General features: G+C 61.7%; 3 protein-coding genes across 6 annotated transcripts in view; 1 reads left to right on the forward strand and 2 right to left on the reverse strand.

The window, feature by feature from the left end:
• Positions 1–4,490, forward strand: part of TAOK1 (TAO kinase 1) — a 68,941-nt gene extending 64,451 nt beyond the window's left edge. The window contains exon 20 of the mRNA XM_074593618.1: positions 1,472–4,490. Within this exon, the coding sequence (XP_074449719.1) occupies positions 1,472–1,933 (462 nt within the window). The 3' untranslated portion in view covers positions 1,934–4,490. The remainder of the gene's footprint in view (positions 1–1,471) is intronic.
• Positions 4,491–10,778: 6,288 nt separating this feature from the next.
• ABHD15 (abhydrolase domain containing 15) lies at positions 10,779–13,689 on the reverse strand. Its single transcript, XM_074593627.1, has 2 exons — positions 12,601–13,689; positions 10,779–11,403 (listed from the first exon to the last, which is right to left on the reverse strand). Exons 1-2 carry the CDS (start codon positions 13,638–13,640, stop codon positions 10,926–10,928), a joined length of 1,518 nt encoding a protein of 505 aa, XP_074449728.1. The 5' UTR covers positions 13,641–13,689; the 3' UTR covers positions 10,779–10,925.
• Positions 13,690–13,728: 39 nt separating this feature from the next.
• Positions 13,729–22,857, reverse strand: GIT1 (GIT ArfGAP 1). Of its 4 annotated transcripts, XM_074593619.1 has the most exons (22): positions 22,754–22,857; positions 19,438–19,571; positions 19,226–19,338; positions 19,021–19,126; positions 18,840–18,926; positions 18,592–18,722; positions 18,400–18,494; positions 18,277–18,319; positions 18,041–18,067; positions 17,686–17,734; positions 17,510–17,582; positions 16,735–16,832; positions 16,529–16,640; positions 16,318–16,445; positions 16,089–16,241; positions 15,777–16,004; positions 15,608–15,661; positions 15,241–15,327; positions 15,063–15,136; positions 14,772–14,954; positions 14,567–14,630; positions 13,729–14,470 (listed from the first exon to the last, which is right to left on the reverse strand). In XM_074593619.1, exons 1-22 carry the CDS (start codon positions 22,803–22,805, stop codon positions 14,258–14,260), a joined length of 2,304 nt encoding a protein of 767 aa, XP_074449720.1. In that variant the 5' UTR covers positions 22,806–22,857; the 3' UTR covers positions 13,729–14,257. The 4 variants fall into 4 exon arrangements, with proteins under 4 accessions (XP_074449720.1, XP_074449721.1, XP_074449722.1 ...); XM_074593620.1 differs by lacking the exon at positions 18,041–18,067; XM_074593621.1 differs by lacking the exon at positions 15,608–15,661.
• Positions 22,858–23,108: the final 251 nt, after the last annotated feature.

Genomic DNA, 23,108 nt, shown 5'->3' on the forward strand with positions numbered 1-23,108 from the left:
GCTTGCCTTTCTGTGAAGTTCAGTTGCACGAAGCCCTGTGTGTGATGCTGTCACACGGCCTGAAAATTGAGATGCTGAAGACACTGTAGTTTTGAAAAAGGAAGAGGAGGATTCTGCTTAGATAGCAGGACTGGAAAAAACAAGTGGAGTGTTTTAAAGAGCTAACATTAGAGAAGGCACTTTCTTCCTCTCCTGCCTTTTCCGAGGCAGCTGACCGCTTCGTGGCTTTCAGGAGGGAGCAAGGCCACTCTATGGAGAGTCGGTGTCACTCACCTAGCGCTGAGAAACAGGCGAGTGGATCAGGCAGTTTCTGAAAGCCCCAAATGGCTCAGGAGATGACTCACGCTGGAGCAGATTGTTTCCTAAATTCCAGATGAAATCATTTTGCATATTCCCTGACTAAGGCAAGAGAGCGCTTACAAGTACAAGCTCTGCCCAGTACCTTCAGCACAGACCAAGATAACACCTCTTGGCCGCGTCACTGCTGACAGCAGGGGAGATGCCAGTGAGCTATGCTAAAAGTCTTGGCTGCTGCTTTTTATCCATTTGGTCTTTTTCATCGAGGCCAAAAGTAGCTTTTTCAGTGCTGGCAAGAAGATAATGGAGTGATTCTTTGGTTCTCCACCTGACTGCAAAGATTTCAATAAGAAGGGCTTTCATCCCTGTCTGATGGGTGTCAGGAGGCCGTAGCCCCGTGTTTTTTATGCTTAGAGAGCTGATCCCATTGCCCCTACCAAAGTACCATTGGAAACCGATTTGGAACAGTGTTAGGGGCAAGAAATTGGAATTGCCAGCTTGCATATCATCTAGCTAATAATCTGCCACACTATTCAAACATCCCTGCCTGCTATTTTCAGCCACACATCCTGGAGAAAGTATCAGGGTTAGGAAAAGGGTAGATAGGAGGTGACATACATGAGCTAAGAAAATCTGGCCAGCAAACATAGGAAAGGAAACTGAATGTGGGCTCGTACATTGAATCCTGGAGAAAATAGCAGTCGTCATCATCGGATTCAGCTACCAACAGTGAAGGTCACATTAAGCTGCGTTGGCAGGTATTTGACTGTATAGGCACCGTGCTTGGCTGTGTCTGAAAGTGTTTTCCCAGTAGGCTTTTATGGAAGCTGTAGACTTTGCTGGATCTTAAAAGATTAACCTATGTCAGGCTGTTAGTGTCACTGCAGACTTTGGCTTTGCACCCCTAAAACTTATGTATTCACCTGGGAACAGGGGCCGAGGCCCTCCAACTGGTGTTCACTGTGCTTTGGCCTGTGCAGGTCTATGGGACTTACCCTTTTGCGTTCAGAACAGATTGTGTGTCAGTGGACATCTGATCTAGATCCAGTCTCATGTAGAAACGTGGGGAGAAGGCTCCTCGTTAGCTTGCTGTTACAAGTTCGTCAGAGAGTTGAGGCCGTGCCTGTAAAGGAGTCCTGCTGCTACAGACTGTCTCTTCTTTTTTCCTTCCTAGATTGAGGAGGAGATGCTGGCGTTGCAGAACGAGCGTACCGAACGGATACGAAGCCTGCTGGAGCGTCAAGCTCGCGAGATCGAAGCCTTTGACTCAGAAAGCATGAGGCTAGGTTTTAGTAATATGGTTCTTTCTAATCTCTCCCCCGAGGCGTTCAGCCACAGCTACCCGGGAGCTTCTGGCTGGTCCCACAATCCTACTGGGGGTGCAGGACCTCACTGGGGTCATCCCATGGGTGGCCCACCACAAGCTTGGGGCCATCCAATGCAAGGTGGACCCCAGCCATGGGGTCACCCCTCGGGGCCCATGCAGGGGGTACCTCGAAGTAGTGCTATAGGGGTCCGCAACAGCCCCCAGGCTCTGAGGCGGACAGCTTCTGGGGGACGGACGGAACAGGGCATGAGCAGGAGCACAAGTGTTACTTCACAAATATCCAATGGTTCACACATGTCTTATACATAACTTAAACAATAACTGAGGGTGGCAATTCCACTGGAGCTGTCTGCCAACAGAAACTGCCTACAGACACCAGCCCAGCAGCCTCCTCAGTGCGGTGCTGACGTGTGGAAGCTGGGTGCACATGGAATATTGTATTCATTTTGTAAAGCATTACGTTTTGTGTTTACTAACTGGGATGTCATAGTATTTGGCTGCAGGGTTGGGGGGGGTGGTTTTTTGGTTTCTTTGTTGTTGTTTTTTACTTTTTGGAGGGGTCTTGGGAGGGCGTCTGAGAAATATATGCAATTAGTCAGAAGAGTTGGCTGGTGGTCATCACACTGACAGGACAGAAGGGCCTCAGGCTGCCCTCATCACGCGATCCGTAGGAAGTTTGAGGGAGAATGGAGACCTCCTCCCATGTCCATAAATTTCGAACTGCCACCCTGCAAAAACCAGGCGAGCTGCCTTTAAACCCAACATCCACGGGAGGAACAGCTGGATCTTCTGTTCCGTTTTTATTTGTCATTAAATTGGATACATTTCTAGGGTCTTGCCTCTGCCAAGAGGCTTTTTCAAAGACTCATAGGTGAGGAAGAAGGGTGAGAAGAGAGGCCAAGAGACACCAGGGCTCAGCAGGGCCCTTCTACCCAAGTGCCCGCTCTGTGTTGTGTAAGAAGTGACGTTCTCTCAGAAGGCACTGGTCAGCTTCCCGAGAAGCACGTAGGTAAACCTGTCGGGAGGGAACAGGCTAGAAATGTCCAAAATTGTATTCCTGCTTTGACACTCCCTGACTGTGCTGCTGGTAGCTCAGACGAGGTTGGGCGGAGGAGCGTAAGTAATGCACTTGTACAGCTAATACTGTGACATCTCATTTTAGCTAAGCATCAGAATAATGCTTGGAGCCCAGCGTAGTCCTTTTTGCTCCATTCAGAAATGTTTAGACTTTCAGCCAATCAGTCTCAAATGCCAGAGGTATTTTGAAGGATGCCATAGTCACAAAATGCCATTGATTGGGTTTTTCATTATTACACTACATCCACCAATTTATTACCTTTTTGGCTTGTTGCAATTTCCTGTTTACATGTAGAGTGTAGCCAACTGTTTAAACGTTTAGTTGCCACAGTGTACCAGGAGGAGCTGAGCCAATGACTCTCCCAGCTGATGACTAACCCACATCACCACTGTAGATCTTGCTGCATGTGAGGCTCCTTTTTATTATTTTCGTTGCTGCAATACTTCACAACTTTTACAGTCCCTTGAGATGCTGTGATATTTTGGCAGCGTATCACACCATGCGAGAAGGCACTACTTCCAGAGGCTCGTTGGAGCTGTGTACTACTGAAAGGAAGCAAAGGAGGTTGTGAAATCCAGACGGTGATAAAAAGGGTCAGGCAGTCTCGTTAACCGAATGACTTTGTGGCATCGTGTCGTCCCTTAGTGCTGGGAACCGAAGGTGCCCCGTACTCCTGTGCCAGGGCGGTCTGGGTCAGCCAGCGCTGGGCGGGTAGGGGAAGAGCAGGTAGATGAAGTTTGGCTTGAGGCAAAGATTTCCGTCTGGGGGACTGACCAGCCAGGGTTCTTTGTAAATGTTTTTCCTTGCACACTAATCATCTTGAAGAAAACACTAGCTGCTAACTCTAGGATTTGCCTTTAATATGTTTATAGGGCTCAAAAGCAAGGTTTTCCGAATGTGTTTGTCCATGTGACATATTTATATAGTAAATACTCTAGTGTCTCGCTGCTGTTCAGTACTCTCAACAGGGCGAAGTTCTTTCGTTAGCTAAATTAACATCCACTCCCAATCCTTAACTCTCTGCCAGTGTCTGGTGAATCCAGCTGGGATTTCTAGGATCTTGACGTAGCATATCACTCTAATCGAAGATGGAAACTCTACCAAAATATGTTTGAGCAGCCCCTTAGTAAGGAGCTCTGTAGTACTAACAGTTGACAGAAGCCTGGGATGAGGCGGGGGTCTCATGGAGGCGACTCTGGTTGCCCCCTGGGGCAGGTGGTGACCGTGAATTGTCCTGTCCTTTCCTCTGCTATGTTTTTATGTGGAATTGGATGTTTTGGGGTCATTCTTTTGCATTGCAGTGTTGTTGAAATGCAGCGAAACTGATTTAGGAAAGGTACCTGTGTTTTCCTGGGGTTAGGAAGAAAGACAAAAATGAAATGAAAGGCCAAAATTGCATTGGGATTCCCTGTGTGGAAGGTGTGCCCAGAGCATGGTGCTAACACAGCGTTTTGAAGTTCAGCTCCTCTATCACAAACAGCAGCAGCGACCGCAGGGACAGGCTATACCTGCAAGTTCAGTGGGTTCATTCTTTTGCTTCTGTTCTGGTTTGAATTTGGTCAAAGTCTCTGGCTTAAATTGAGCTACTTCAACAGAATTCTCTCAACCCATCTCTTTGTGTAATGTCAAGCATGACTGAATGCTGAATCCAAATGATGGCTAATCCCATATTGGCTTTTTTGTATTCAAAAAGAGTTGTGTAGTAACCATTTTTACATGTATATCATGTGCAGACCTGGACAATTCCAACAAGTTAATATTTTAATTAAAATAGTTTGCAAAAACTGATTCAGATCAACTGGTCTAAATGTGTGTGTCCCTGTGTGTATGTGGGGGAAGGAAAGCTGTCCCAAACAAGCCTGATCTCGAGAGAAAGCGCCCCGTTACGCAGCTGTAGCCAGAGGGACTCGGGGTCAGGCTCTGCCTTGGAGGTGTATGAGGAGGCCCCCGGTGTTGAGAATTTTAATGTATCTCGGGTATATTTCCGAGATACACAAACAACTATACACTAGAGAGACGCAAACACTCTCTGAATCAGTTTGCAAACTCTATTTTTATAAAGTTAAGACCAGTTACTCCCTATCGCACCCCTTGCAGTCATGCCCTAACTTTGGTTTTAAAATTACTGTAATCTGTAAATTGTGGAAACTACTCCAGTACCTCAGCAAAGATGTTCTCTTACGTCTTTTATGTTCGTATTTAACACTGGGGAAACTCTTCTGTGTGGACTACTTTGCAACCTTTATTGCAGTATTGTCAAATCACCAGCTTGACCCCTGAAATCTCTCATTCTGTGGTTATTTTTCGCTCCCCTTTTTGCAAAGACCTGAAGTTCTGATGTAGTTTAGCCCAGAGATTGAAAAAAAAAAAAAAACCAACAGAGGAGCCAGCGTTTTCACCTCTTTCTGATTGGAATTTCTTTTGATTTTATTTAATAAAAATCGGTGAAAGGGACCACGTTTGTCTTGTTCTCCATGGTCCCGGGGAGTCAGCAGCCACCTCTCCCTTCCATGTTGAACGTTACGTGCTTTCTTCCTCGGATGTGGCGCTGAAATGGAGGCCAGGGCTCTGTTTCACCCGCGTTCGCTCCGAGCCCTCTGAGCTTCAAAGGGGTTGAAGAAAGAAATGTGGTACGATAACCAAGCTTTCCACAGAAAATTCCCTGCGGCCGTTCCTCGCCTGGCTGGGGGCCAGGCTGGCATCGCTCTCTTGTCCCACCCAGCCCTTCCCACTCCAGACGAAGGTGCGCGGCACGCTAGCTGTAACCTGCACGGGGTGCACCCTGCTCCATCCCGGGGTGATGCTGTTTATTAACACCGCCCCCACCCCGCTCCCCCCGCCCAGGGAAAAGGCTGCCCTGCCCCCTTGACCCCGCTTACGTGCCATTTCTTGAGAGGCAATAAATTGTATTGTACCACTGTCTACCATTACTCTGTTGAATACGCACATCTCTCCGGATATATATATATGGTATCTCCTTTGTATATATTTATATACTCTGTATGTGCGTGTGTGTCTGGGTATACGTGCACACACCCCCCTCATGCTGTGCATTTCTGTCAGGGCACTTCAGTTCTGCTGTTCCTTAGCACTCCTGTTCACGAGCAAAAGCAACCCCTGCGGCACGGCTCTCTAGGGCGAGGGCAAGTACATCAAAAGCCCTCCCTTAAATACTGCCCTGCTAATTGTAGCTTTCTTTTTCTGGGGCGCGGGAGGGTAGGATAAGCTGCTATGGGTGTGCTGCGAAGGAGAGAGCTCCCAGAGGGTGCCAGAAAGTCAGAAGACAGCAGAGAAGAAAACAAGACGGTTTAGCGATAGGGGAGCAGTGGAGGCAATGTATGGGGGCGGTGAGGGGGCCGGTGAAGTGCTCAGCGGGCTGAGCTCCGAGCCCCCAGCTGCACCTTGCCACCAAAGATCAGAAGCCCGGCACGGTCTTGGCACGCTGCACCGGCACTAACTAACTTTTGGCATTCCTGAGTTCAAGCCGCCGCTAACTCTGAACACTGTCTGCCTTTGCGTGCGTCTAATGACTAGAGCAGGTTATTGTGGAGGATCAAAAGAGAAGCCAAATGGGAAGATTTAAAAGATATATATGTGTACGGTGTGTGCATACATATACGTACACACACAGATGCTTTCGGTCCATTCTTTATTCTGCTTAGCTGTGTGTGTTCTGTTACTCGAGCCCAGTAAACAGAGGACAGCCTTGTTCTCCTGGGGGCTTGCTCTGCATTTCTAGTAAACCTTGCCCTGGTCTTTCTCCCAGCAGAGGGGCGAGTGCCATGCTGGACACCACGAGCTCCTCAGGCTGTGAAGACCCTTCTAACCTTCTCCTTTGTCCTCTACAGACCCCATCTTAGGGAGACATCTGGCAGTTTGGGGGATAAATGGTTCTCGCATGTGTCAAGTCACAACTGTTCGTCCAGCTGCGATATTTACCTCCCCCAGGGAAGCCCAGCCAGCTCAGCAGCATGCCAACCACGGGCTCTCTTCTTTGTGCTACCAGAGAATTTGGAGGCAATTTTCCTCCCTGTCCCTTTTGGAAGGTCTCTTGTGAGCTTTTTCGGTGAGGCTTGGTTGTGGTTGGGACACCCTTACCCTTTCACAAAGAGTAGTCTTGTCTTTAGCTGTGCTCCTGCCTGTGGGACTTTCCCACCCGCGGCGCTGGCCGGCAGCGAGCCCGGAGCCGCGTGCCAAGGACGGAGGAGTGGTGGACGCCCAGACAGGGACGCCGATGGGTGTCCCTCTGCTGTGTTTGTTTCAGTTTGCACTTTTTATGAGTCGATTGAACCGGAGTCTGTTGAGAAGTATACGCGTGAGGCGCTTTGGAGGGTTGTGGGTAGCTGTTTACAGCCAAAAAAACAAAGCTGATAGATCTAGTGATCGTAGTAAACGTCACCCCACCAGGGAACGATGGCAGGAGATAACCCTGGTTCCTGTTGCACAATGAGGTTCAGCCAGCTGGGGCTGTGACGCTGCCTGCTCCATCCCTGCCCTGTGCTGGGGAAGGAAAGGCCTTTGTCAGCTAGAAGAGGGACTTAGTAAATCGGATTTGCCGGCAAACAAGCACCTTAACCACCGAGCTGTGGGTCTCGATACTTGCACTTCACCTGAAGGCTCCTCTGGGCAGGGGGGGGAGGAAGGCAGTTTGGTACCTGACCGTTGGCTTTGCACCCGTCTGGTGTCCTCAAAACCCCTGAAAGCCATGTCCTAGGGAAAAAACAACCACCCCCAACATCAGTTTCCTCTCTCCTCGCTTTCTCTGAGTGCACACACTGAGTCCAGGAACCAGGAGGGGCGAGCGTTGCCCCCGCGGATGTGAACAAACCTGGGGGGTGGAGGATCTTCCCCCCCCTGGTCCCCTGCCCCGCTCCCCACCCCTGAGTACGGGTACCTCAGAACATGCACAGTTTGACTTTTCACTGGCAATTAGTTTAATTATTGTGAGTGAAAAGAATTGTAATTATCTGTAAATATGTAGTTAACAAATTGACCTAGTTTCTGTATTTTTTAAGTTTTTGTACTAAAATTTATAGATACAGTATGTGCCAGCTAGCAAAAAGCTACTGTAATCGCCAGTCGTAGTTCAGCATGCATCTAATCCCCGAGACTTGTCGCAGTGATGCTGTAAAGGAATCGTGCTTAATTCCTGGGAGCTGGGGCGGCGCAGCGGGCCGGGGGGGCCAGCGGCCGCTTTCGCCTTCGAGCCTCCGGCCGGGTTTTTCCGCGTTCGCTGCGTGTAACCTTCTTCCCTTCGGCGTCGTGTGCTGTACGGTGGGGCAGTGCGAGGGACGGAGCGGTGGCTTCGAGCTTTCTCTGGAGCTGAACTCGACGGGAACCGGAGTTCAGGTTCTTTGCTGCAGTTTAATACCGGCTTATTACTGTATTTTTTTTCAATCTAGAAATGATCTGTTTTCCCCCTTCTGACTGCTTTTGTCTTAAACCCGAGATCATCTAAACCTACTGGAGGAAAGAAAAAAAAAAAAAAAAAAGAAAAAGAAAAAAGAAAAGAAAAAAAAAAGACTTTCATTTAAGATTGTTGCCTGCTTCTAGTGCCAGGATCACGCATTTCTATGGCAACTCAGCTCAAGCAGAGTTTAGAAATCGGCACAGGGTTGTTAAGGAGCTGAAGTACGTTGCCGCTGCTTTTCCGCGGCTCCGGCAGAGCCCGACGGCAGCCGCCAAGGGCGAATTTGTGGGTGGGATGCTGTTGCTTGCGTGTGCCGGGGTGTCCCTGCCCCGGCGGTTCTGCCCGGCGCGACCCGCCGCCGAGTGCGGGGTGGGCTCCCCCCGCGCGACCCGGGGACGACGTGGGGACCCCGTGCTCCCTGTCTCGTGGCAGAGGCGAGTCCGCAAGCGGAGAAAGGCTTTGCCGAGCGTCCCAGGCGGCTGCGCTAGAGGAGTTTGAGCGCCGGTGAGGCCGTGATTTCCAGGGCTGGTTGTCCTGGAGGTCGTAGGGGACGGGAGCTTGTAAGGATTGAGGTGGCAGCAGAGCAGGAGAGACATACGCGCGCGTACGGGTTTGGCTTCTGGCAAGCAAACCACCCCCTTCCTTTCTTCAGCTTTTCTTCCCTCCTAACCCCCCGCAGCTCTTCCCCCTGCTTGCTTGGAACAGGAACGTTTGGTTGTTTTTTTTTTTACCTGCCTAGAAACAGCTAAAAGATGGGGAGATGGGGGGGGGGGGGATGGGGGTGGGGGGGCGGGGGCAGCCCTGATGTAAATAATTAACGTTAACGAAAGTGAAGTGTGTATAACATAAAAGGCTACAGCCCTTTGGTGACTTGTAAATGCTCGAGAAGGTTTGCGGTGAGACGTGGAGGGCCAAGCGACCTGCCTGGGGCTCTGCGGCCATCGCTGTCCCACCCACACCTCGGGGACAGCGGGTCGGGAATTGGGGGTGGCAGTGGGGGGGGGGGGGCGGGGGACGGGGACACCCTGCGTGCCCACCCTGCGTGCCTTAGCCGTGGGATTTCCCCCCCCCTCCCCGGGTTTAGCGGACGGGAGGGTAGCGTAACGTGTGTAATACGGATAGGAGAAGCTGTGTGAGGTGTGTATAGTGTATATTTTTAAAAAAAAAAAATAGCTTGCTTGTATTGTGAAGATTTTAAAAGACAAACTTGAGAATTCTAGCCTAACTATTAACACAAGTTTAACATCAGTTACCCCACTGGGTTCAGAGCCTCTTGAATGTATATTCCTTTTTGTAACCGAAATGACCCATTCTTCTACCAGTCAGCCAGACATCCTATTTATATTTTTAATTTTATATATTACTTTCCATTCGTTTTCATTATTTCCAGCATGTTTCTGGTTTTGGTTTTTGTTTGTTTGGGGGTTTTGTTTTGGTTCTTTTTGCACAAGCATTGTGTGAAGTCAAGGAAATGTTAACTCAAACCTGGTATTTTCCAACCTGTTCCCCCCTCCCCTTCCTCTCCGCCACCCCTGGGGTTGTTGTTTTTGTTTTTTTTTTTCCTTTCTTCCGCCAACAGATTGGGATTTTTCTGGGCTGGGATGCAGCGGGTGGGAGGAGGGGATGGCCATTTTCCATTTGCAGCTTCTGTGCAAATGCCAGGTCTTCTGCCAGCCGACTAAAAACGCTTCACTTGCTGGTTGCTTTACAAAAACAAAAAATAATAATATTAAAATAAAACAAAAATGTAACCTTATCAGTCGGACGTAGACCATGGCGGGAGGAGGGGAAGTGCACACCTGTAGCCGCACAACTCTATAGCTTTGGCTGCGAAACAAAAGCAAACCTTTCCTGGCGAGCAGGCGACGGCGAAGCAGCTCCCAGCCCCGCCGAGGTTCGGCTGGGCATGAGCCCCGTGTGCGGCCGGCCACTAGCCCCGCGCTTTGGCCGAGCCGTGCCAGGGGGGGGCCACGTGCCTTGGGCTTGCTTTTACCCCCTCGGCGCCTGCCCGTTGACGTGCGCGAACCCAAGAGCTGCGTACTTGATGACAGCAAAGCTGTTGCTGCTTTTCCTCTCCTCCTCCTCCTCCTCTTCCTCCTCTCCCCCTCCCGAAGGAGGTCCAGCTCACCAACAAGAGCTCGCCCAGCGCTCGGCCCCCCCCGCACCGTGGCCGTCTGCTCCAGGGGGTCATCCCGGTATAGCGAAGCCCGGCTGCCGCGGTGCCGGGGAGAAGGTGCCCGGGCCGTGGGGTTTTGTGCCGCGGAGCGTTTAGTTAGACAAAAAAAAAAACCCACACACATATCTGCTGTTTTACTATGAACACTGGTCTGAGGTTTCCAGGCCCAGCACCACGGTGATGGGCCACGAAGGATTTAACTAGGGGAATTAAACTCCTTCCCGCTTCCGTGTCTGGTAGCACCAGCTGGTATGAGTGAATCTACAGGTGTGCGTTTTCCTTCTTGTAGAAAATGCCACGAGCACTAACTGGTAAGGCTTAATGTACAGTATATTGTCAGTATTCTGGTATTCTTCGGGTTCAACATACATTATAGCTCATATATAACCTGTATTAATTGTATAGATTGTGCATTTAAAGCTGTTACCAAGTTGTCAGAAAATAAGAGAAGAGAAAAAAAAAAAAAATAAGGTCATATGTAATATTTTGTTTGTAAGTATCCTTTGTATCATAGCAAAGGAAATGTTAAAAAAAAAAAAAAATCAACTGTAATAAAGTAATTTTAGTACACGGAGTGTCTGCCTGCCTTTCTGAGCCCCCCCCCCCCCCCGCCGGCACATGGGACCCTGCCCGGGGGCTATCGGGTGTAGGACCTCTGCCAGGTGAAGACGGGGGGCTCGACAGCAGGACCCCCCCACCTGCGGGGCCACGGCAGCCCCTTCCTCTGCTCCTCAGCCCCCAGGAACTCGGCCATGGCCCTGAAGAACTCCAGCACGGCCTCGTGGCCCCAGCAGTGCCCCGGTCCCCGCCGGGGGAAGCCGCAGTGTCCCCCGCGGGGGGTCAGCAGCAGGAAGAAGTAGGGGCTGCTGCGGAAGAGCTCCAGGGGCAGGCTACGGGCCGGAGGGCCGCGGACGGGGTCGTCGGCGCTGCAGAGGCACAGCACCGGCACGGCTGCCTCGTCAGCGTCCCGCAGGGGCTCGTTGCGTTCCCAGTAGGCCTCCCAGCTGGTGGGATGGCTCTTGGTCCGGCAGAAGAGGGCTTCCTCCAGCTCCCGCAGCGAGCGGCTGCCCAGCAGCCCGTCCACGTCCACCGCCTGGGCCAGGGACCCCGCGTACCTGCGGGGACGGGGCGGCCACCGTGGGCTGGGGGCTGTTGGGACACCTGCCCTAGGGGCTGGGGGCTGCGCTCCAGCCATGGCCCCACACGGGGACTGGGGGTGACCTCCAGCCCCCCCATTCCCCCACCGCCCGGAGCTGGTTTGGGGGTCCCATCCCAGCCCCTGGCTGGGGATGCTGGGGGGGGTTCCCGCAGCACAGCTGGCGGCAGCCCGGGTGCCATGGCAACGGGAGGCAGCCAGCGCTCTGCTCCGTTGCCGTGACAGCAGCATTTGCAAGGGGTATTGGGAAACGGGGTGGGGGAGACACCCTGCTGCCCACCCCCCCACCCTCTGGCCAACAGAAACCCACCCAGCACACTCCCCCACCCCCCCCGGCACCCCGTCACTGCAGTAGCCACCGTGCCTGGCTGCGCCCACCCCAGCTCTGCTGAAGCCCAACCTGGCACCTGCTTGCCCCAAAGTTTTGGCTTCTACTTGTTGGTTGGGGTTTTTTTGGCCCTCATTTGCCCCTTTGTGTCCCCCCCCCACCCCGCCATGAGGTCTCCGCACCGCCCGGGGAGATGCCGCTTGCTCAAGGCCTTGGCACGGGACAGTTTGTCTTCCAGCCCAGCACTTGCCCCCCCCCGCCGGCCCCATTGCAGCCATGTTGGGCAACAGGGACCCAGAGTCGTGGGAAAAGCTGGGGAGGGGCAGCTGTCACAGCCCCCTGCCCGCTGTGGGTTGGTGGTCGTGCCCCCCCCCCCGAATCCCACAGGGCAGACACACGGGGTCAGGCACTGGGGGCAAGCAGCAGCGCAGGGGTGGTGGCCAACCCCACTCAGCCCCCAGGGGCCAGTGCAAGTTGGGGAAGGTTTGCCAACCCACCCGGTGCTGCTGCGACGGGTGCCACCGCTGTCACCCAGGGGACACACACACACACACACACACTCACACACACCCCCCCCCGAGATGCTGCCGCAGCCCCAGCAGGGCCGGGGAGCGTGTGGTGGCCAAGCTGGCCCCGCAGCAGCCAGCCCCAGGCTGGTGTTCATTAACCAGCGCGTTTTGCTGCTCTCAGCACCTCTGCCCCCGCGCTGGGGCTCCCGCTGCCGCAGCGGCACCCGTGGCACACACCCCCCCCCCCCCCAGGGGCTGGCCGAGGGGCTCCCAGGGCACCCCTTCCCCAAACCCCCCAGCCCCGAGGGACCCCACTGACCTGCTGAGTCCCCTCTTGAGGTGCAGGAGCAGCGGCCATTCGTAGAGCCAGGGCATCCCAGCTTCGAACCAGTCCCGGCCGCGGAAGATGGGGGAGACGCAGGCGGCGGCGGCCAGGTGGCTGGAGGAGCCGCTCTCCCCCAGGTAGGCCAGCAGCAGCCCCGAGCCCGAGCCCTCGCTGATGGCCAGCAGCGGGGCGGCGGGGTGCCGGCAGCGCAGGTAGGTCACCGCTTCCCGCAGGTCCCCGGGGTCCCCGAAGGGCTGGAGCCGGGGGGTGGTGAGGGGACAGCCGTTGTGGCCCCGGCGGTTGAAGATGACGGGGAGGAAGCCCCTCTCCAGCGCCCGCAGCCCCAGCTGCAGCAGTCCCCCCGTCACCTGCCCGGCGGCATTAGGGATGAGCAGCAGCACAGGGCTGGGGCCCCCCCCACCGCCACCTGCAGCCCCCCCCCACGGCCCCACCAACCAGTCTAGGGCCACCAGCCCGCTGTCGGGCATCTGCAGGAGCTCCCGGGCCACCGCTGGCTCCGGCTCGGGGGGCTTCAGGAGCTGCCGCAACATCTGGAGCCGGGGCCAACGCGGCCACAGCCAATGTCCCCCCCACAGCCCCGCCGACCGCCCCAAGCTCCGCACCAGGTGCTGGGCCAGCGCCGAGGGCTTGCACAGCAGCCGGCAGCACCCCGAGCCGTCCTCGGCCATGAAGGGGATCCCCTCCTCTTCCTCCTCCTCTTCCTCACTCCAGTCTCCAGGCACCTCCAGCCTCCCTGCCCAAAGGCGCTGGGCCAGGAGACCCAGGCCAGCGAGCGCTGCGGCCGCGGCCACCAAACCCTCGGGGGACACCATGGGGGCGGCAGGAGCCCCGGCCGGCAGCCCCGGTGCCCGGCGCATTCCCAGAGCGATGGCGGGGCCGTGTCGGGAAGGCCCTGCCCCGGGGCTGGGCGAGCGGCGAGGCCGTGGGGCTGTGCCGGGGATGGCGTGACCGGCTGCCAGCCGGGGCCAAGGGGACTGGGTGAAACGGGAGGGACACGTGGCCGAGCCCTGCATGGCGCCGGGGGGGGTAAATCCCCTGCAGCCGCACGCCTTGGGGGCGGGGGACAGGACCCCCCAGCGCCGCAGGAGGCGGGGGCCGGGGGCCCGTGCAATGCTCACACCTTTATTGATACAAATGTACAAGGACACATCTTACAGTAGGGAGCGGGGCCCCGGGGCCGGTGGGGGCAGGATGCCCGGGGAGGGGGGGGCCCACGGGCCCCCCGGTCCAGTGTAACGCTGCGGGCGGCCCCAGGGGTACCGGCCGCCCGGCGAAGGGCTTTTGGGGGGGGGGGGGGCAGGGTGAGGGGGGGGTACATGGCCACCGCCGCCACAGACAGCTACGCAGGCTATGTACAGGATAAGTTAGGCGCGGGGCGGGCTGCGGGGGGGGCGGGCAGGGGTCTGTACAGGGGGGACGCAGGCACCTACCCCGCAGGATGAGCGCCAGCTCCTCGGCAGTGCGGGGGGCTGGGGGGGCGATGGTGGGGCTCGCCCCACACCACGGCTCCCCCTGGGCTAAAAGGCCACTCGCAGCCACGCTCGCCCCAGGTGCCGGCTGCTGCCGGAGGGGAGGGAGAGACGGAGGGCGCGGGGGGCTGGGGGGGTGCCGGGGGGGTGCGGGCCGGCGCTCACTGCTTCTTCTCGCGGGTGGTGATGGTGACCAGCTGCTTGGCGGCCTTGGCGATGTCATAGGCACACTGGATGACCTGCTGGGTCAGGAGCTGGTAGTCCACGGCGGCCCCCGGCTCGGGCGGCACGGTTTTGCGGCACTCGCTCTGCAGCCGGTAGGCGCTGGCATTGAGCAGCCGCAGGGAGCTCCGCACTGTCTCCAGCGCCGGCTTCTGCAGCGGGGCAGAGTCAGGACCCACGTCAGGGTTGGGGGGACACAGTGCCTGGGAGGGGTCCTCCCCACCCCGGGAACCCGCCGCCCCTCCTACCTTGGGGAAGAGCGATGCCATCTCCGTCACAGCCGAGTGGATCTTCTCCGAGCAGGGCACAAAGCTGGGGGTGAGCAGAGGGGTGAGCGCTGGGGAGGCGGATGACGGCTCCCGACCACGGATGTAGCAGGGATGGTCCCATGTGAACACAGCCCCTGGGACCAGGGGGGTCCGGAGGGACCCCGTGGCCGTGTCCCAGCCCTACCTGTCGTGCTTGGACTCCTGCGCTGCCCGCAGCAGCTCCTGGATGTTCTTGGTGACCTGCTCGGTTTTGAGGATGACGTCCTCCGTGCTGGGCAGCCCGGGGTCCAGCTCCCCGTCCAGCGGGTCCAGCTCGTGGGGGAAGTCCTCGTCCTTGCTCAGCTCCACGAACCGCTTCCCTTCCATGCTGCGGGGACCGACCGACCCCCTCCCCGGGGTCAGTGCCGGCCCCATGCCCCTCTGTCCCCACAACCCTGAGGGGGCTGCCGGTGCAGCCCCCAGCCCCAGCACTCACCTGATCAGGACCTCACCCGCCTGCGTGTTGTCGTAGTCGCTGTCAGTGCCGCTGCCGTGCCGGTCCAGCTTGCTCTGGAGGGGAGAGGAGCAGTGTCAAGCCTGCCCAGCGCCAGCCCCACACAGGGCTGGGGGTCTCCCCACCCCAGGAGATGCCCCCCCCGCCCCAGGTACGTCACCATGTGCCGGGCACTGTCGGGCGGGCAGGAGAGCAGCGGGGAGGACGGGGGAAAGGGCACCGAGGAGGCAGACGGACCTTTCCGGATCTGGATTGGGAAGAGAGGGGAAGCCGGTGTTGAAGGGGGTGCAGAAGGGGCTGGAGCCGATCCCAGTGACGTGCAGGGGAGGACGAGCACAGGGGACACTGCCGCCCTGCATGCAGGAACGTCCCGTGGCCACCATCCCCCGGGGAGGTCCCCGGCCTGACCCAGGGGGTGCAGGGAGGCAGGGAAATGGGACAACCCAAGATGGCACAGAGGCCACGTCCCAGGAGGGCGACAGCCACCACGTCCCATGCAGGAGCCGCCCCCGCCGCGGCCCCCTTACCCGGTACACGCTGGCCGGGATGTGCATGGAGTACAGAGCCTCGTCCTCCACCTCCTGGCGACACATGAAAGGTTACAGCCCCGCGGGGACGGGACCCAGCGCCCTGTCGGGGGGGGAAATGGGGGACCACTGCACCCCAAAACCCACCCGCCCGCCCCAGCACACTCACGCCGGCACCGAAGGGCTGCAGCCGCGTCACCAGCTCCTCCACCGGCTGCCCGAAGGGTTTCAGCGCCGAGCCCGGCTCGTACATGGAGAAGGCCTGGCGGTCCCGGCGGTGGGGGGGGGCTGTGCCCGGGGGGTGCCCGTGCTCCGGCCGCTCGCTGGGGGCCGGGGTTGGGTGCGCGGGGCCCGTCTGCTGCCGGATCTGCGTGTTCTCTGCCTGCAGCTTGTGGATCTGCAGCGGAGTTGGGGGAAAAGGCATCAGCGAGGAGAGGGGTTTGCCAAGGCCGGGGGGGGGTCCCAGGGGCCCTGCACCCACCTCGCGCTGCAGCCGGCGCAGCTCGTCGCTCAGGCTGTTGTTCACCTTCATCAGCTGCTGCACCTTGGCCTCGGAGGCGGCCAGAGCCTTCTTCACCTCCAGGTACTCCTGCAGCGTGATGGGGCCGTCCGAGAGGTCGGAGGAGTCCATGCTCTGCGGGGAGAGGGGCTCAGCGCCAGCATCCCGGAGCTGGGGCAGGGGGGGTGCAGGAGGGGGGTGCGGGGCTCACCCTGGCGCGGTTGTTGCGGGAGGCGTTGCGCAGCAGCTCCTGGTCCGTGTCCTCGTCAGAGGCGACGCTGTCGTAGTCGTGCTGGTCGTCCAGGTCGCTCTGGCTCCGCAGAGAGTAGTCGAGGGCGTCTGGGGGAGGGCAGGGGGGTGCTGAGCATGGGAGGTGGGGGGGGATGCTCAACCCCCCCGCCTCGCTGCCCCCCGTCCCTCACCTGTGGGGCTCAGCAGACTCTTCCCTTGCTGCCGGCGCTTGGCTTCCCCGAGGATGTCGATGAGCAAGGTGGCAAACTCCCTGGCGTTGAACCTGGCCAGCTTCTGCCGACCCTGGGGGGGGGGGTAGGAAAGGGGGTGAGAGGGGGGGTCTGGGTGCAAAGGGAGGGGGGGCAGGGCCTGGAGATGGGGGGGGGGGTTGTCTCACCTGGTTGCGCGTGGCCGAGTACTCGGGGTTGACAGGGAGGAAGGGGACGGCGCTGCGCTCTGTCACCAGCGTGCTGTGGTTCTGGGTTGTCAGCCAGACTGCGGGGCAGGCACCCGGCGTCAGACCCCAGGGGTGGGGGGAGCTGCGGGGGGCCAGACCCCCCCCCACCCGGGAGCGAGCGGGCGGCAGGGCCCGGGGCTGGCGGCGGAGCCGGCAGGACGCAGGCGCGGGCACGGGGCCAGCCTGCCGGGGCTGGGAGCGGAGCCCGGCCGGGCTGACGGGAATCGCCTCCCCCGGCCACCCCACAGGGTTGGGGTCCCCCCTGGCACCCCCCCAGCAAGGACCCCTCACTCCTCACCCTTTGGGGCACCAGCTCCGCACCCCCCCAGCCGGCAGGGAGAGGGCTCGGAGTGCCTGTCGGTGCCCACCGCGCCATGGCACCCCATTTCTATGCCATCCCCCCAGCCCAAGGGCACCCCTCCAGGCTGAGCCCCCCGTCCCCGGGGGGGTCCCGGCACCCACCTCCAGCAGCACCCCAGCCCCGGCACCCAGCGGCGGCCCCTCAATCCAAGCAAACCTCCCCGGCCGGAGGAATGAGGAAGGAGGGGCCTGCGGTCCCGGCGGACGCATCCAGATCGGGGGGAGCGCGGGGCTCTGCCGGCTGCTCCTCCCCGCGCTGGGACGCCCGCCCCAGTCCCGGCCCAGGGAAGGGGGGGAGCTGCACCCTGCACCCCCCGCTCTGCACCCCGCGCCGCCACCCCCCCGCCCCGCTCACCCGCGTCGTTCTCCCGGCGGTCCACCTCGTCGTACACGTCCATGGCCAGCTCCTCGAAGAGGCGGTTGCTGAGCTGCAGCGGGACAGGGGACGGTGTCAGGTGGGGTGGGGGGAGTGAATGGGACACCTCCCCCCCCACCCCCCCGGCCCCCAGCCCTGCCCCGGCCCCCACTCACCGCCTGCAGCTTCTTCTTGGCTGCCTTGGCCAGCTCGGAGAGGTCCAGGCTAGGGGGGTGCGGAGAGTGAGGGGAGAGACACAAAGCGGGGGTTATTCCAGGCCTGTCCCCACCGAAACGGTCCCCAGCTGTACCCCACCATGACAGGGACCCCCCCACCCGCCGGGCACAGGGGGCTTCGCCGAGCGGGGCTGGCAGGCAGGCACGGGGTGACGAGGTGGCAGGGGGTGAATGGGACCCCCCTCCCCGGGTGCCCCCCGGGTGCCAGGCTGGATTGAGCAGCTGGGGCTGCAGGGGGGGCCCGCGCCGGTGGCACGGGGGGGCCCCCCGGAGCCAAGAGCCGAGCGGACAATACCTCTGTGCCATGCACTTTGGGCGCACCCTGCGCTCCGGAGAAGGCAGCGGAGGGAAGAACAGGATAAAGGCGGACGTTAAACGCGCGGGCACGCGGACCCCCCCTCGCCCTCCCCAGGGATGCTCCAGCGCCAGTCACAAGGAGGTGACCGAGGTCCCCCCCACCTCGCCCCAGCGGGGACATGGGGGGGGGGGACATGAGACAGGGCAGCAGGGCCGCGGGCACCGGGCACTCACCTGTCAGCCATCTGCGGGATGATGTAGTGCCCGTTCTTGTGGTCTGTGCAAAGAGAGGGGTGGTGAGCGGAGGCCCTGCAGCCCACCCTGGGGTTGAGCCCCCCCCGGGACCCCCACACTCACCCGGCTTCCTGCCGCAGAGGTAAAAGGCCAGCCGGTCGGTCAGCTCGTACTGGCACTCCACCAGCCGCTCCGCCAGCTCGTGCTGGGCTGCCTGCCTGTGAGAGGACGGGCAGGGTGATGCCCACCCTAAGGAGGAGGGGGTGCAGGCAGGGGTGACCCCCCCCCCTCCCCCGCCTCTTTCCCCGCCCTCACCTGGCGTAGTCGATGGGGGTCCGGCCGTTCACGTCGGGCGCCCCGGGGTCGGCGCCGTAGACCACCAGCAGCTCTGCCTGCAGGATCTGCCCGGCCTTGGCGGCCACGTGCAATGGCGTCGTGCCCTTCTCCTGCGGGCACGGGCAGCCTCAGCCCCGCAGCCTGCCCGCGGGACGGGGCTCCGGGACCACCCCCCCCCCTCAAGCACAGCACCGTCCCCAGGGACCCCGACCCCCACCGGTGCTCACCGGGTGGAAGAAGTTGGCCTGGGCGCCCAGCGAGAGCAGGCGCAGGCAGGTCTCCAGGTTGCCCGTCCGCACGCTCGAGTGCAATTGCTGCGGAGGAGAGACACGGTAAGAGGGGGATGTGTCCCCACCGCCAAGGTGGGGGGGGGGGGGAGTATCCCCGCACTCCCACCCTGCGCCCCACCTTGCTGAGGTCCTTGGCGGTGACGCCGTCATCGTCCCGGCAGGGCAGCTTGTGGACGAAGGCCAGCATCTGGTACTTGGCGCGGATGAACTCTGACTTGGTGGGGCTGACGGGGGGACGGCAGGTTGTGGGGTGAAGCGGGGCGGGGGGGGGGCAGGTGCCCGGCCAGCACAGACCCCCTCCCCGGGGCGTGGGGGGCACTTACTGCACTTTGTCCTGGGGGTTTGCCTTCCGGCGCCCGCTCTGCACCTGGGCCGGATCCAGCAGCGAGTGCTCCCAGATGGAGTTGGCCCCGTTGCTCGCCAAGGTGTGCACCATCTGCGGGGGAGAGGCAGGGCCCGGTGGGTGCCGGGGCGGGGGGGGGGGGTCCCTGTGCATCCCCCCCCCCCGCCATGTCCCCGCGGGGCCGGCACCCACCTGGAGCAGGGTGGCGGGCCAGGGGCTGTGGCGCAGGTGCTTGACGATGGAGATGTGGCGGCCCAGGCTGCGGTGCACGCTGCAGCACTCGTCGCAGATGAGCACCCCGCGGTTGATGGAGGCCCAGCCGGGGTCTGCGGGGTGGCAAAGGGGGTGTCACCGAGTGTCCCAGCCACTGTGGTCCCCTCCCCATGCGGTCCCTTCCCCATCCATCCCGCTGGGGGTGGGGGGATGCGTTGCCACGGCGACCGTTTCCCTGGCGACGGCGAGGGGCTCAGCCCATCACCAGGGGAAACCCACGGGTTTCCCGTAGCAACCAGGCACCAGCCAAAGGGCGGGGGGGCGGGGGGACAGGATTTGGCCTCCCCCATCGGGAGGGCATCCGATGGCAGGGACGATGCCGGCCCCGTGGCAGCGCATCCCAAGCAGGGCCACCCTGACCAGCCGCAGCACCCATCGAGGCCACACACCCCCTGAGCCCCTGGCTGGACGTTTGGGGGGGTCCTGCGCGGGGGCAGTGTGCCCCCTCATGGGTGGGCACTCCCAGCCCATGGGCTCCCACGTACGGTGGTCACCGGCTCCGCAGCCTCGGCACCCCATCCCCAGCCAGCCCCACAGGGCACCCCAGCTCTCGGGGCAGGTGCCACAGCCCCCCCCTCCACTGCCATACCCCCCCCAGTCCCAGCCCGGCCGGACTGGAGCCCTTTGTGTCCCCGCTGGGAACAAAGGGCCGTTTGAGCGGCCGCGCTGGCACCGTCCCCGGCACCCGCGGGGGCCCCGCTGCTGGCCGGGCAGCAGCTCTCCACGCCTGCACCCCAAAATTGGGTCCCAAGGCTGGCCCGGAGTGGGGTCCGGCCCCACGGGGGGTGGTCTGTGGGGCTGTAGCTGCCCCCCAGCAGCACCGAGAGCAGGATTTGGGGACCATCCCCCCCCCCCGCTGAGTCACAGCCACCCCCCTCCCACCATGACACAGGGTGACGATGATGCCGAACTGTCCCCGGGAGGCCCCTCCGCCGGGCACTGCCGGGGGGAGCCCTGCCAGCCTCTGCCCAGCCCCGCCACCCCTTGTTTCTGTAGGGCCTACACAAACACAGCACTGCCCCACGGGAGGGGGGACCCCCAAGCACGGGGGGGTACAGGCTCTACGGGGGATGGCAGCACTGGCCAGCCCCGATAGCCCCGAGGGGGTGATGGTGGCCCCGCGACCCCGCAGAGGAAGGTGTCCGGGCCTCCCCCGCTTCCTTCCTCCCTGCACGGCCCCAGCCCCCTCCCTACCCCCCCCGCCCCGAGCCCTGGGGACCCGTTTTTGGGGGTCACCCATCCCTGCAGCACTGCAGTGCCCCGGGGCCGAGGTGGGGTGGCCGGGGGGGAGCGGTGGCCCCCCCCCAGCCTGGCAGCCCCGCGCACACAGATGGCAGCGCCTTGGCAGCCAGCGCGGCGGCATCTGTGCCTTCGCGCCCGCTGCCCACGGGGCGCTGCTGGGAACAGGACGCTCCGCGCGGGGGGAGGCTGCCTGCGGCCCCGCAACTGGGCAGATTCGGGGTACCCCTGGGATGGCACCCCCTCCCGCCACAGCAGGCAGCCGGGATGCGGGTGGGCATGGCGGCGGCTTGGGGAGGACACCCCGAACCCCGCGAGGATCCTTGAGCCCAAGGGAGCTCCCAGCACCTCCGTCCCTGCACCGGGACACGGGGGGACGCTGGGACCCCCAGCACTCAGCCCGGCACTGGTGAGGGGAGGGCTGGGGCTAGCCAGGATCCCCGCACAGGGCCAGAGGAGCGGGATTCAGCCAGGGAAGCCGGGACAGAGGGAGCAGGGCACCCCGCGGGCACCCCACCACACAGGGCCAGGCAGCGCATCCCCGGCAGCGGTGGCGGGTGCTCCCGGTGCAGTAGGAAACGGCCTCTGGACTTTATAACTCATTTCCTCACATGGCTGCCGGGCGATAAGAGATTGGAAGAAACTGGTTTCCATTTCCCCCCGCCCCGGCAGGGCGCCTCAGCACCGCCCCGGGCACCCCTGCACCCCTGTTTGCCCACTGGCACGGGGACGCGCCTGGAGGCAGGGCAGCCCCATGCCCACGCGTGCCGCCAGCTCTCCTGGCAGGATCCGGCCATTGGCACGTGGATGAAATAATTTCGGCACAGCCTTGGCCCGCAGGCAGCTTTCCGGGGCCGGCTCACAGCAAGCCTCGACGCTCGGCCCCGTTCATTCATCACCGTGGGGCCACCCGTGCCGGCCATGGGCAGGATTTGGGGGTCCCAGTCCCGCCGTGCCACCCACGGCCTCATGCCCAGCATGGCAGCTGCGGGCACTGGCACGGCCGGGGACACGAATCATCTTGCCCAGGCTCAGGCTCTGGCTTGCAGCGCGGCCGCTGCTGGCCCAGCTCAGTCCGCCTGCACCACCAAGCCCAGATTTGGCCAGCATGGATGCTGGCAGTGGGGTGCTGGGGGGCGCAGGATGGTACCACCCCCCATCTGGCCATTTGCAGGGTCCTCGGTGCTGCTGGCACCGACCGGCACGTCCCCAGCCTGCGCCAGCAGCCCCCACGCCGAGGGGTGCGGAGGCTGTGGGTGGTACACGGGGGTGGTGGGTACACCGGGCGCACCACGGCAGCGCTGAGGAGGGCACGGGGGGTTATGGGCTGTACTGGGAGATTCCTGAGGTGGGGAAAGGGGGTGCACCGAGGGAGCCCAGGGGCCTCACCAGCGCATTGCACTGGGGGCACATCAGAGGGTTCCTGGGGGGCAGAGCAGGGGACTCAGCTGGGGTCCCTAGGGTGCGCACCACGGGGTGCAGTGGGGACTCACTGGGGGGGGTCCTGGGGGCACCCAGCGGGGTGCAAAGGGGCCTCGCTGTGGGGTGTAGAAGGAAATGCAAAAGGGCTCCCTGGGAGCGTACTGGGGGATGCACCCCAGAGGGGGCTCACGGGGGTGCGGGGGATGCACCAGGGGTCACCGGGGATGCGCTGGGGGGCACCAGGGGGGCGGGCATGGCTCACGGGGGTGCCGGGGGGGTCACCACGGGGTGCAGAGGGGGCTCACAGGGGTGCTGGGGATGTGCCGGGGGGGGGCACGACGCGGTGCGGCGGGGGCTCAGGGGGCGCTCCTGGGGCCGTACCGGGGGGCGCAGGGCAGGCTCCCGGCCAGGCTCCGGGGTTGGTGGGGGGGGGACGGGACAGCACGAGGTGCGAAGGGCCCCACCGGGGGCAGGGGGGGGGGCGGGAGGCTGGCGGGGGGATGGGGCGTACCGGGGCCGTAGCGGGGGGGGTCCGGTGCCGGTACCGGGGGCGGGGGGGGGGGGCGGCCCTTACCTGGGGCGCTGCAGTCGGCGCACACCTCCGCCCGCGGCGCCTTCCGGGACATCCTCAGCGGCGAGGCGGGCCCGGGCCCGGGCCTCTGCGCCAGCGTGGGGGGGGGGCGGCGGCGGCGCCCCCCGGGCCCGCCGGGGGGGAGGCCGGGCGGCGGGGCGGGGCGGGGCGGGGCGGGGGCGGCGGGGGCCCGGGGCCGCGGCGCGCCGGGGGCTGCCGGCTGCTCCCAGCGCCCGGCGGCTCCGCAGGAAGCGGCGCAGGCCCGGCCCCGGCGGAGGAGGGGCCGCGCCGCCCCCGCCCCGCCACCGGCAGCGCCGCCGCGACCGCCCCGCACCGGCACCGGCACCGCCCCGCACCC

This window comes from Larus michahellis, chromosome 7, assembly GCF_964199755.1.
Source record: "Larus michahellis chromosome 7, bLarMic1.1, whole genome shotgun sequence".
In the NCBI taxonomy this organism is placed as follows: Eukaryota; Metazoa; Chordata; class Aves; order Charadriiformes; family Laridae; genus Larus; species Larus michahellis.

Bases quoted from the DNA above. Each gene is read 5' to 3' on its own strand.
- GIT1 (XM_074593619.1), bottom strand. From the start codon at position 22,805: ATGTCCCGGAAGGCGCCGCGGGCGGAGGTGTGCGCCGACTGCAGCGCC. The intron at 19,572-22,753 runs GTAAGGGCCGCC...GCCACCCCGCAG, and splicing joins CGCCGACTGCAGCGCCCCAG to ACCCCGGCTGGGCCTCCATC. The intron at 18,068-18,276 runs GTGAGTGCCCGG...TCCGGAGCGCAG, and splicing joins ATCCCGCAGATGGCTGACAG to GGTGCGCCCAAAGTGCATGG.
- ABHD15 (XM_074593627.1), bottom strand. From the start codon at position 13,640: ATGCAGGGCTCGGCCACGTGTCCCTCCCGTTTCACCCAGTCCCCTTGG. The intron at 11,404-12,600 runs GTCAGTGGGGTC...CCGTCCCCGCAG, and splicing joins CTCAAGAGGGGACTCAGCAG to GTACGCGGGGTCCCTGGCCC.